The 12,078-nt window shown below is 37.5% G+C and overlaps 1 protein-coding gene across 2 annotated transcripts in view; it reads left to right on the forward strand.

Annotated features, from left to right (window-relative positions):
• The window catches only part of MAP3K2 (mitogen-activated protein kinase kinase kinase 2), a 51,464-nt gene extending 42,742 nt beyond the window's left edge, over positions 1 to 8,722 (forward strand). For both annotated transcript variants that reach the window (XM_086616184.1, XM_086616183.1), the window contains exons 12-17: positions 707 to 913; positions 1,654 to 1,802; positions 3,443 to 3,574; positions 4,924 to 5,053; positions 6,146 to 6,323; positions 8,432 to 8,722. In XM_086616184.1, the coding sequence (XP_086472310.1) occupies positions 707 to 913; positions 1,654 to 1,802; positions 3,443 to 3,574; positions 4,924 to 5,053; positions 6,146 to 6,323; positions 8,432 to 8,657 (1,022 nt within the window). In that variant the 3' untranslated portion in view covers positions 8,658 to 8,722. The remainder of the gene's footprint in view (positions 1 to 706; positions 914 to 1,653; positions 1,803 to 3,442; positions 3,575 to 4,923; positions 5,054 to 6,145; positions 6,324 to 8,431) is intronic.
• The last annotated feature ends 3,356 nt before the right edge of the window (positions 8,723 to 12,078 follow it).

Below are 12,078 nucleotides of genomic sequence, written 5' to 3' on the forward strand. Positions count from 1 at the left end.
GTTCTGTAGGATGAAACTTCATCAAGCTGGGCTGACCTAAAAATGTTCATGTTATCTAAATATATTAACATGAATTGGGTTTGTCATCTGGTTGTAGTTTACCTTTGTGAAGATCAATGCCCCCTTTTTTTTATTCTAATAGTGTAGCCATCTCTGAATTATGCATTGCTTTTGATTTTTGTTTTAAAATTTTTTTTAATATTTTTTGTAGTCTTCCTGATGATTGCATGTGTAGGTCTTTCTCTGCATTCAATTGTTATTAGTTTACAGGATGAAGATGCCAGCCTGGGAATACCACTGGAGTGTAAACATATCTCTCACTCTCCTAATTATCTGAAATTTGATAGTTACACCTTAATAGAGCAATAAAGTAGAGGCAGGGCATTTTCCTTTCCCCTCTCACAGCCATCCAGGTTTCTGAATTAATGTCAATTAAATTTCAGAATGGTTCCAGAATTTTGTCCCAGTTTGGGTCACTTAAACATAAACCAGTTTTTGATTCAGTCTAATCCTTACATATATCTGTGATGAATGTTTGTTTTCTTCTAGGTGGGAAGTTAAACCAGTAAATTCCATGATCATTACATCGTATCATACACTGTGGAAGGTTTTGAACTATGTGGAATTCATAAAGTATTTGCATACACACATTGTATAGCAGTATTTTTTGTAGTGTAACATTAGCATTCTTTGTATATCATTGAAGGTCGTAAAACTTTTCCAAGAGCCAGAAGGACTCAGGGGAACAGCTTCCGATCACCAGTTAGTTTCAGTCCCACTGATCACTCACTGAGCACCAGTAGCGGAAGCAGCGTCTTTACACCGGAATACGAAGATAACCGAATGAGGAGAAGGGGAAGTGACATAGACAATCCTACCTTGTCAGTCATGGACATCAGCCCACCTAGTCGCTGTAAGTTAAGGCATTTTTGTGAACTCCACTGTAAAACTCTTATCTTTCAAGTATATCATGTCGAAACTAAGCGTGTCATCAAAATACATGGAATTGAGTAAATATGCTTGTATCTCTAATAGGAAAAAGTCAAGGCTGTATGCTTAATCCATTTTTTCATTACTTACTGTGCCAACCTGCATGTAGGTTTTCACATGGAATTTGGATCTGTGATAACAAAACACTGTAAAAATGCTTTTGATAATTTGTTAGATTCTTGAGGACTCGAAAGGCTATGTAGGTTGCGGTAACTATTTATTTTTGCAGATGTTGGTCAAGTTTTCTGATAAGTTGCAGACCTTAAGTGGTACTGTTTTACATCTGTGGTGGCATTTCAGGAGCAAATATACTTTGTTGTGAGTTCAGTATCTGGTACATTTTAATCATGGCTCGAGTTTTTTAAAAAAATGTTACTAAGTTTGTTTAACATGCTTTTTCTGTCTTTCATATTTGCTGTTGCTAGTTGGTTTAAGTATCTCTATCTCTACAACAAATGATTTTGTGAAGAAGTTTAAGTAGCTCATGTGTTTCTTCTTACAGAAGTTTTATTGATCTTTGGAGCTTACATGGTAAGGTATATGACACACAGTCTCTGTTGAAAAACGTAGTCTTTTAAAAAACTATTTTCTGTGTATTACAGTTTTTCTCTATCAGCTGAATAACAAGCTCATTTGAAAACCAAAACATGCTTATATTTTCAGCACCGCGAGCTCCAACTAACTGGAGGCTTGGTAAACTGCTGGGTCAAGGTGCATTTGGCAGAGTATATCTGTGTTACGATGCTGATACCGGAAGAGAACTGGCTGTTAAACAAGTTCAGTTTGATCCTGATAGTCCAGAAACCAGCAAGGTAAGTGATACCAAAGAGAGAGTTTATAAAGGGCTTCTGCTGAAGTAGGGTGTTCTAGACTAGACGAATGTTCCTTTCCCTGAACAGGATGATGTTTTAAAACACGTTGGGTTTTCATATCCTTATTAGTAATCCTGGCTTTTTTTAGTACCTCAGAGAGTTAGTTTGGCTACCTGGTTTTAATGTTACATCCCATTTTTTCATTTTTAGACACACCCTTATGCCAGGTACATACGTAACTGAATTTGGTGTGATCTCAGTCTCTAAAATGAAACAATCCATTATGAAGTGTGCTCTGAAATAAATAATTATTTATACTTAGAGGAATTAGAAAAAGTTCCACTTAAACAGAAAAATCTGTACTAACCTAAGTGTTCCTGAAAATAAATTCTCAAGGATATTTTGTTTGGCTATGAAGACAGCTTGAGATTCTTCTCTTTTTTTAATCTTTTGGGGGGACTTTTGGGGGGTTGTTTGGTAAGACTTTGGGCATCAGGGCTAGCTACTGTTATTCACTATGTCTCTCTCTGAAGAGCAAAAGTTTCATTGTCGGTTTATTCTCTCTCTAAAATTGAACTTGATCTTCTTTAAATACTGGATACTTGAGGAGAGAAACTATTTAAAAGTAGCACCGATCTATTTCTTTTTTCCCAAACCATACTTGCTGCTTTTTACAGGATGGAAAAAGAATTATTACTTTTCCTGCATTAAGACTGCGTTCTGCACTGTGGGGAGCAAGGCCGGGGAAACAATGGGTGTAAGCATGATTGCAGAGTTGGGTGACTACCAGTTATAGTTGCTGCTACTAGTGATGTAGGATCAAAGGAAAAAGACAAGAATCATTTGTGCTGTAGATTTCTAGTGTAGTTGTTGTTGCTACTTCTTTAAAATGTAACAAAACAGCTGATTGTTTTGGAAACGTTAAATATAAAATACTGTAGTCTCTCCTGTAGCAACAGTTTTGTGACCTCACTTGCCATAGCGTTTTGTAGTGTGTGCCTCTCAGTGTCAAAAATCCAGTGGAATTGGATTCCAATTGGAATCCAGTGAAGTTTGAATTCATGGGTTAGTATTTTTCCAGCATTTTAATGTACAGACTATTTCAAAATGTCTTACTTCCTGTTTGCAAAATTTTTAGTATTTCAGATAGCTCTAGAGAAAGCACGATGTCTGTTGATGTTTTCCTTCGTTGTATTTCATTGTTGCTATATGAAGTGGTCCTCAAAGGCATTTTAAAAGCAAGGTCTGTCATCCTGGAAAAGTTAAGAATTCATTCACTACAAAGATTTAATTTGTGGTTGTTTTTTTTTTCTTTTAACGCAATTGGAGCGCATATTGATATCTGCTGTGTTCTGAAACAAACAAAACTTCAAAATAAAAGAAACAATGAAATAACAGCAAAATCATCCCAAAGTCAATTTATAGAAAAGCCATAGTTTTTTTTACTTCTCTCAATCTAATGGTGATTTTTTCTTGTTATAAAATGTATAAACTTTTACAGAAGCTACAAGAGTATTTTGTTACTTAGTTTACATAACCCTTCAATATGTACATGCTGTCCTGCTTTAAAAAAATCCCAGTCCAAAACGTTATTATTTGTACGTCAAGTATGGTACATCTTGTCTGTTTTTTCCTTTTAGGAAGTAAATGCACTTGAATGTGAGATTCAGTTGCTGAAAAATCTACTGCATGAAAGAATTGTTCAGTATTATGGCTTCTTGAGAGATCCGCCAGAAAGAACTCTCTCTATATTCATGGAATACATGCCTGGGGTAAGCGAGAGCACCAGTCGACTTTAACCATAGTTTCTAGACAGCATGATGAGCACCCAAGTAGAAAGCTTTTGCAGAAGTTCACACAGATGTTAAAAAAAAAATGTCCAAGTTAAGAACAGTAGCCAGAGATGGCTACTGAGAAATGCTGACAGGAGCCTATCTTCTCCATTGTTTGTTTGTTTTCAGAATTAGTGGCTTGTACAAAACTCATTTGTGTTTGATTTTGGCATAAGAAGTGCCTGGCAACGTCTTTGAAAAGACAATATTATCATTAGCAAACTCTTGAATCTTCCTGAATTTTAATGTTTCTTTTTGCTGCACTTCGGCTTGTGCTGTTGAGTACTCAGCATCTCAACTGCTCAGTTATTTTGAGAAAACAAAAAGTAGCTAAGATGGGTGTGGGAGTAAGTGCCTACAGAAAATAATCTTGGTGCTTGTTTTTTGTGTGGCACTTAGATACATGCCGAACTGTTCTTCTGCTCCTACTCTTTTGTTAGGAAATATTAGAAGGTCAGAAAACTGGAGACTTTCATTTTCTCACCAAGTGAGGTCAGCAGAGCTAAATGAAATGTGCTTGTATAAAAACAGGCTCTGTATTTCTGAATAGCTACAGCATTCTGCTTCGCTGTGAGACTCCAGAAAAGAGAAGTGGTGTGGGGTTTTTGTGGTGGTGGTGGTGGTTTGTTTGGTTTTTGTTTTTCAGATGTGAGTTCTGGGCTTTGAGTGGCTCCTTGAATGTCTCTGAGATTTGGAGGACAGTGTCACAGAAGCAATCTAAGTGGTTTGTAACTCTGTGTGACAAAGCCGAGTTATACAGAAATAGTTACAAAACCATGAATTTTTGATTTAATGTCATTTTCAAGCCAAGACTTGCTTACCTCTTAATTTGTATGTAAAGCACAATCCTCCAGCATGTGGTGTTTTTTTCTTGACAATGGTTTGGGTTTTTTTCTGAGTATAAACTAACCAGGGTAAATGGCATGTGTTTCGTCCAACTTGAGTATCACAATTTAACCATAAAAAAAGTTGAGAGTGGTGTTTAAGTGAAAATACTGATGTTCTCTTTTCCTGTACATGACACTGGAACTATTCACCTGCTTGACAGTTTTAAAGTTAATAGCTTAACATTTCAATATATGACTTCTCTGTCCAGCCTCTTTTTTGTCAAAGTTTGTATTTTTCTCAGTGGGGGTAAAACTATATCTGTGCTTTAAAGTTGATCTAGATAAGTATTGCAACTTTAAATGTCTACATTTCAGGCACAAATTTCATTGAAGTTCAACTATGTTATTAGCCCACTTGTGGTTCTAGAAATGTTAGTGTTTTGTGTTTCTTGTTTGCCATAGGGTTCCATCAAAGACCAATTGAAATCATATGGAGCACTTACAGAGAACGTGACTCGTAAATATACACGCCAGATTTTGGAAGGTGTCCACTATCTGCACAGTAATATGATTGTCCATCGGGATATTAAAGGTATTGATAGTTCTGTGCACAGTTCAGTGCTCTTTACTACAAATTCTTGTCTTGTGTGAAGCACTAAAATGTAATCAAGTTTGAAAAGCCAAAATACTGACTTAAAGTTAGTGAGATTGCTTTCCAGCACTTATTCCTGCTACTATTGTAACTCAAGGGGCGAAAAATAAGCATCTTTGTGATGTTCTAGCAGGTTTCTGAAAATGTTTCGGTAGCCTCTGTCTGCAAAACAATTATGATAAATTTCTTTCTGATTTTGTTTTAATATTAATAGTTAAGAATGTATCAAAGGATGATGTCATTACAAATAGATAGAATGTGCAGAGGAAAACATCATGACTCAAAAGTTTATTTTTCAAGTTTTGTTTCTATCAGTTACATAGAAATTACCCAGCACTTCACTGGTGCAAGACATGACTGGCAGAGGTGACTTGCCTGATCAGATGACTCTGACTTCTTCCATTTTACTGCCAGGAACCCTGAGGAAACAGACATATTTACTTTTTGCAGATAGATAAAGGTGACTTGCAAGTCCTGCATAAGCAGCTTATGAATATGTAGGAAGATGGTGATGTGCAAAATAGGCGTGTTGAATACAACGCTGTTGTATTCCCTAAAACTTTTACAATTTTCTTGTTGCTTTCTATCAATAGCGATTTGTTCCAAAAGAGGTTGAGGTATCATGGTCAATTTATACATGCTTATGCAGATAAGTGTTTCGAACAAATCTGTAACACAGCTTGAGATTTTACTTTAACATAGTATGAAGACATTTTCAGTTGTGTGGAAACTTCTTTCCCGTTTCTTTTTATTTCCTTTGTATGACACATTGCTTATTTTGTCAGGAAGGCTTTACCAAGTGACTGGATCTTCCCGGAAAAGGCCTAGGATGCAAACCAATGTATACAATTCATTATTTTATGAACCTTGGACATAAAGTAAAAGGAACGAGCAGAGAAAGTACATTCTCTGGCTTGAAATACTAGGCTGATCTTGCATTGTATCACTGAATCCAAACTTCTGTTGCCATTTTCAACACCAAAATGCTAACGAGCCTTTCATGAATATAGTGCTGTGTTCCCTTCTTTCCAGGAGCAAATATTCTGCGAGATTCAGCAGGCAATGTGAAGCTCGGTGACTTTGGTGCCAGCAAACGACTGCAGACGATATGTCTCTCTGGTACAGGAATGAAGTCTGTCACAGGAACTCCATACTGGATGAGTCCAGAAGTTATTAGTGGAGAAGGGTATGGCAGAAAAGCGGATATCTGGTATGTTAAAAAAACTTCCCTGCTTGAAAGATGCTGTGTCAGAATAGGCTCTTTTTCAACAGAGCGTAAGAGGTGTTGTCTGAAGTTGGAGTGTTTTGTTCTGGGGTGTAAGCTGAAGAAGGTGGCAAGTGTAAGCACTGACAGTCATATTTGAGAATTTTTCATTTGGCAATTCGTCAGCCCATCGATTTAGGGATCATAAGAGAATCCTTTGAAATGACTTTGCATGAAGTTAGGATTACCAGACTGTTTGTAAATCCTGGAAAGGTACTGGATGAAAGCAATTTGTGAAGCTTTGAAGCATCAGCTAAGTCAATGTCCTGTAATGAAACTTTATAACTGAAATACCTTTTGATACAAGGCAGAAAATGAAATGGTGGTCCTTTAAAAGGTGAGCACATAAGAATGAATTAGCCAGATTTAAGTAGGGGATATCAAAAAATAATTTGGTTTAAGTTTTTATTAAATACTTAAGAATTAAGAGGGAAAGGTAAATTTCAAAAAATGAACGTTTGTAATACATCGCGTAATATGACATAGTCTAACATAGCTCCAGCCCAACGGACAGATGATTTTAGTGATCAGACTCCTTGCACTGCAGGTGGTCTGTGAACACAGAGTAGTAGGTAGGCAACAGTAGATACGCAGCAGTAGTAACGCTGTGTGTGTTTGAAAAGGAGCCACATTACATCCAACCGGCGGCAAAACTTCTAATGTCAGGGAAATTGATTTACCCTACTTCAGATCACTTAGTAATTATACTGCTATAGAATCATAGAATGGTTAGAGTTGGAAGGGACCTCAAAGATCATCTAGTTCCAACCGCCCTGCCATGGGCAGGGAAACCCTCTACTACGCCAGCTTGTCCAAAGCCTCACCCAACCTGGCCTTGAACACATCCAGGGATGGGGCATCTACAACTTCTCAGGGCAACCTGTTCCAGTGCCTCACTACCCTCTGAGTGAAAAATTTCTTCCTTATATCTAGTCTAAATCTGCCCTCTTTCAATTTAAATCTATTGCCCCTTTTCCTATCACTACACGCCCTTGGAAAAAGTCCCTCTCCAGCTTTCCTGTAGGCCCCCTTTAAGTACTGGAAGGCTGCTATATACTTGAATCATAGAACAGCCTTATAGATTTCAGGCAGTTGACTGGTTCAGTTTTGAAGTGTTTGTACTGAGGCTAATACATGTTTTTTTGATGGAGAAAATTCTGGTTAAAGCTAAGAAAAAATACTGAAGATTGATTTCTGCAAGTCAGTAAATCCTTATTGTATAAAGAAGCGTATCTCTGTCTAACCATAGAACTTCTTGCTAGCGTCCTGAGAAACCATAAAACTTACTGAAAATTGGGACTTTTTTTCCAGCCTATCGTTTTTGCAGCATCATTCACTTGTTATTGGAAGAGATGATCTTGCAGGACTTACGGAACATAGTTTTTCTGGCCATATTGTGTGCCCTGCTGCTTTCCTAAATCCTTTAAACATAAACTTTGTATATGAAGATTGTTTAGGATCTTAAAATTTTGTTAGGCAATTTAAGTATATTTTTAGTATCCTTAAGTAAAAGAGGAAGATACCGCTGCAGTATGGTTTTAAACTTTTCAACTGCCGTGTTATGTTTCCACATTATTCATTGGTGATAACTTGTGCATCTCTAATGAGCTAGCAATGTGTGCAGAGTACTCAAAGCATTCCTGTCACTTTGCATTTCTGTTAGGCCTGGATGAGCGAGAAAGCTTTTGAAGCATTCAGGTCCTGCAGGTGTCTGAGGAGCTCATGGCCTGCATCAGCCTGCTGAGTACTGAGTGGCGGCAGTGCCGTGAGGCGGTTGGTGTTGCTCAAACATCTAATTATCTCTTCTCTGAAGTAGCGGCTTTTGGCCCAGCGAAGTAATAAAGCGCAGGTGTCGGCAGTGATTTGTGTGACTTGGAAGTAAAGCATACAGCTGTACATGCAACTTGTTTAAACGCCTGATTTCTGCTGCAGCTCCTCCACAGAGTGAAGCGGACGCTTTTGTTTGTGATGTCAGTCGCTCTCTGCTGTTTCTTGTTTTCCTAGAAGGGCTGACTCTGTTGTAACCTGCTGTTTCACTTCTGCCTCTGTTTCAGGAGCGTAGGTTGTACAGTGGTAGAAATGCTCACTGAGAAGCCTCCGTGGGCAGAGTTCGAAGCAATGGCTGCCATCTTTAAAATTGCCACTCAGCCAACCAACCCCCAGCTACCACCTCACGTCTCCGACCATGCGCGGGATTTCTTGAAACGGATTTTTATCGAGGCCAAGCTGCGACCGTTTGCAGATGAACTGCTAAGACACACGTTTGCACACTATCACTAACAGCCTGCCTCAACTCAGCTTGCATCTACTGCATTTATTTTCTATTTGACTGCACTTTTATTTTTATTTTTTACAAAAAAAAAGGAGAAAAAAGACAAGAGAGAGAATATTCTCTTGAATCTTTGTTTCACTTAGATTGTAAACAATCTAAATTTTGTATCTAAAATGAGAATCTTCTCTCCCTCGCTCCCACAGGGACTAGAACTTTTTGTTTCTATAATGTACTGATGTGGTTCATGTAGATAAAGCACTTTAGTACATATTTGTTCCTTATTTAAAGGGGGGGAAAAAAAAAAAAGACAAATGCTTGGACAGTCAGGAACTGTGTGACTTTTTCTGACACCGCTGACTGACTCAGGGTGCAGGGAAAAACAGACATGCAGCTAAAAGACAAGAAGGTTACTTCTCTGTGATTCTTCTTTATATTGTAGGTACTTGTGGCAGAGAGTTCTAAGTTCTTACTATATTTTAGTGTTTTAAGCAGTTTCTGGATTTTGCAGTTTAACCTGGAACACACAGTTCTGAGAGTTAATGATAAAGCTGAAGAACTTGGAACTCTTTGTATAGCAGTGTTGTCTAACCGGTACTTCTATGTGACCAAAAGAAAATAACAAAAAAGAGCTCAACACTGATGTACTAGTTAGAGGTTTTGGTGTAGAACTGTTGTATTATCTTAATAGGAAAATTATTACAAATTACAGGTAAACAGATTATGGACCCAGACTCCTAGAAACTACTATAGTGCACGGGGAAAACTTCCATAATAGACAAGGGCCAGCCATTGGATGTAAGTAGCAGAATCCCTCCTGCTGTATCTGCCAAAGAGAACTTCTGTTGCATAAGCTGGGAGGGGGGTGGTTATCTTAGATAAGAAAAAATAGTGATGTTGAGTATCAGTTCTCCTCCACAGTCCCATGAATGGCTGGAGGGGAAGGGAGGCGACTAATACTTGTGCAGTATATGAGTTACTTGATTCAGAATGAGCTGTAAGAAATGTTTTCAAAGCTGTCGAGAGGCGCTAGGATGGAATGTATGTCAACATCAAGTGCCTGAATAATAAAAAATTCTTCCCATTATGCACTAAAAAAATTGTTTTAGTAACACAGTTCAGTCATCTAGGATGTGTTGAAAATTCCTGAAATGAAGTTAAGTATCTTTTAACACCAGGAGTAAGTCGCTGAGAAAGATAGAACTCCAGTTATATATTTAGTAAGGTAGCGATGATGAATCCACATGAACAAGGAGGCGCAGCGCAAAAGATTGTATGAAGAATAGGTCAAAAGCGCAAAGAGAGCCAGCAATTAAATAACATGAGCATGATTACTCCAGCCTGATAATCCAAATGATGGGGGTTTGTCAGATTTCTAACTGTCACAAAAGGTACGTTAATCACTTTTCCCATTTCTGAAAAGAGTATTTATTTACAAAAGTAAAACTCTGAAATACTGCTTCTCAGTTGAGAAGTCCAGGTACTGATCAGGTGTAGTGAATAACTTGACTTCTCACAACATAAATAATTGAAAAGGGCATTTGGAAATAAACTTTTGGACTACAGAACTGAAATAATTAATATATACTGGTTTGGATGATTCATTGCTTGCTTTTGTTGTTTTATAAAGGCAGAGCGGGCTGGTTCTGTGAACCTTGTCCACTCTGACAAGACTCTCCCTGTTTTGCATCTTTAGAGGACTATCAGAATTATGAAGTGCATGGAGATAGAACAATAAGCTTACCCATTCCCCTGGTAGTTCACTCATGAGATACCTGAATTTATTCTGCTAACTTCAAATTTTGTGCCAGAGCATAAGGAGTATTGGTCTATCCTAATCGCTTTACCTGTAGTGGACTAAGAATGATTTTTTTTTTTTTTTTGAGGCCATCTCTCCTGGGTCTAAGAGTGATGGCTTCTTCAGTTTATGTGTGTTTTTACCCAAATTAAAATTTTCTCAGTCAGGGTACAAAACTGTGCAAGGTTTTCTGAGCATGAGAAGGACCAGTCAGACCAGGGAAAGTTTAGAAGGCTGAAAAGGAAGTCATCTTGTGCTGACGTTCTTTTTTTGCTTCTGTGTCACTAGATGAAAGCTACGAAGGCAGCCTTTAAGAATTGGTATGTACTCTGCTGTAAAGGACCTTTAATTTATAAGCAAAATTTAGTGACAGCAGGGATGGGAAGTTTAATGTAGAGCCTAGTAGTTTATGTAGGTAATTTAAAGATCATGTAATTGAAATGATTGATTTCAAACAGATTAAGAAGGTACCAAAACCAAGGTGAAAATGTATATAAAAATCAGTAGTGGACAGTGATATCTGAAAAGATAAGGAAATTTTATATTACCAAAAAAGGACATTAAAGGGAAAATGTAACCAGGTTTATCTGTAGCATTCATAACATTTAAAAATACTACTCTAGGAAGAAACTGCACTCTCTGAAGCTTGAAATTTTTCAGAACCTAGTTTTCTTATAATGTATCCTTTTTTGTGAGAGTGCTGGCTCGTGTATTGCAATATTACTTCCTCATTGTGATTTCTAATTACTGAATAATCAAGTTTGCTGCTTTTGTGCCTTTTCTGAAAAGTGGCATTCAGTCATGACAACCGTAAGCATTTTTGGAGCCAGGAAAAAAGAATTTGCGGAGTGCATTTTCCTTAATTTCTTTGACGTATCAGACAGCTGCCAATGTAAAGACAGTGCTTCTTAAATGAAAACATTTGCCAGTTCCAGTGATTCTAGTAAAATTTTATGAATTTAACCAAGATTAGGCTTGAGCTGGTTTTGGTTTTGGTTTTTTTTTCACCCTATGGAGAATTTGCCTACTGACTTAAGCAACTTGCCGTAAATTAGATGGTTATTAACATAAATGTTTTGAGCTAGAAATAATTACAAAGCTAAATCAGACTTTTACCAAAAGGTTAGTTAGTATTTATCTCCTATTGGGGTAATGAAGTAAAAGAAGCTGCATTAAGTAATGTAGTACCTCTATATACGATGTCTGTAAAACACTTATATTGACTACTGATGTGATGATAAACCCTAGTTCTAGAATTTGAGAGGGCACATGGAATTGGATGCTTAAACCTCCATTGGAGGGGGGTTGCAGAGCCAAGATCCCTGCTCACAACTTCTCGTGTCTTACTAACAAAGGTAGTGTTGTGGAATCGTGAATTATTCTTAATGTTTGAATCCAATGGCTGGGAAATGCCAATGAAAACAATATCATTGCAGGGTTGGTTTGCTTTTCTGTAAATGCTACGATGAAGCTATGCTCTCAAAATACAGAGATCGAGGTTCACAGTGAGAATGTCTATTTTTAAAGGACTGACTTACCTGTTAATGAATTTTATTATTCTGTCTGTTGCACGTGTTAAGTAACAAAAGTTAAGCTACTTCTGGAGTGTGGCTTTAATGGTGTAACAAGCGGGT

The sequence above is a fragment of the Tauraco erythrolophus genome, chromosome 8 (assembly GCF_009769465.1).
Source record: "Tauraco erythrolophus isolate bTauEry1 chromosome 8, bTauEry1.pri, whole genome shotgun sequence".
Classification (NCBI taxonomy): domain Eukaryota; kingdom Metazoa; phylum Chordata; class Aves; order Musophagiformes; family Musophagidae; genus Tauraco; species Tauraco erythrolophus.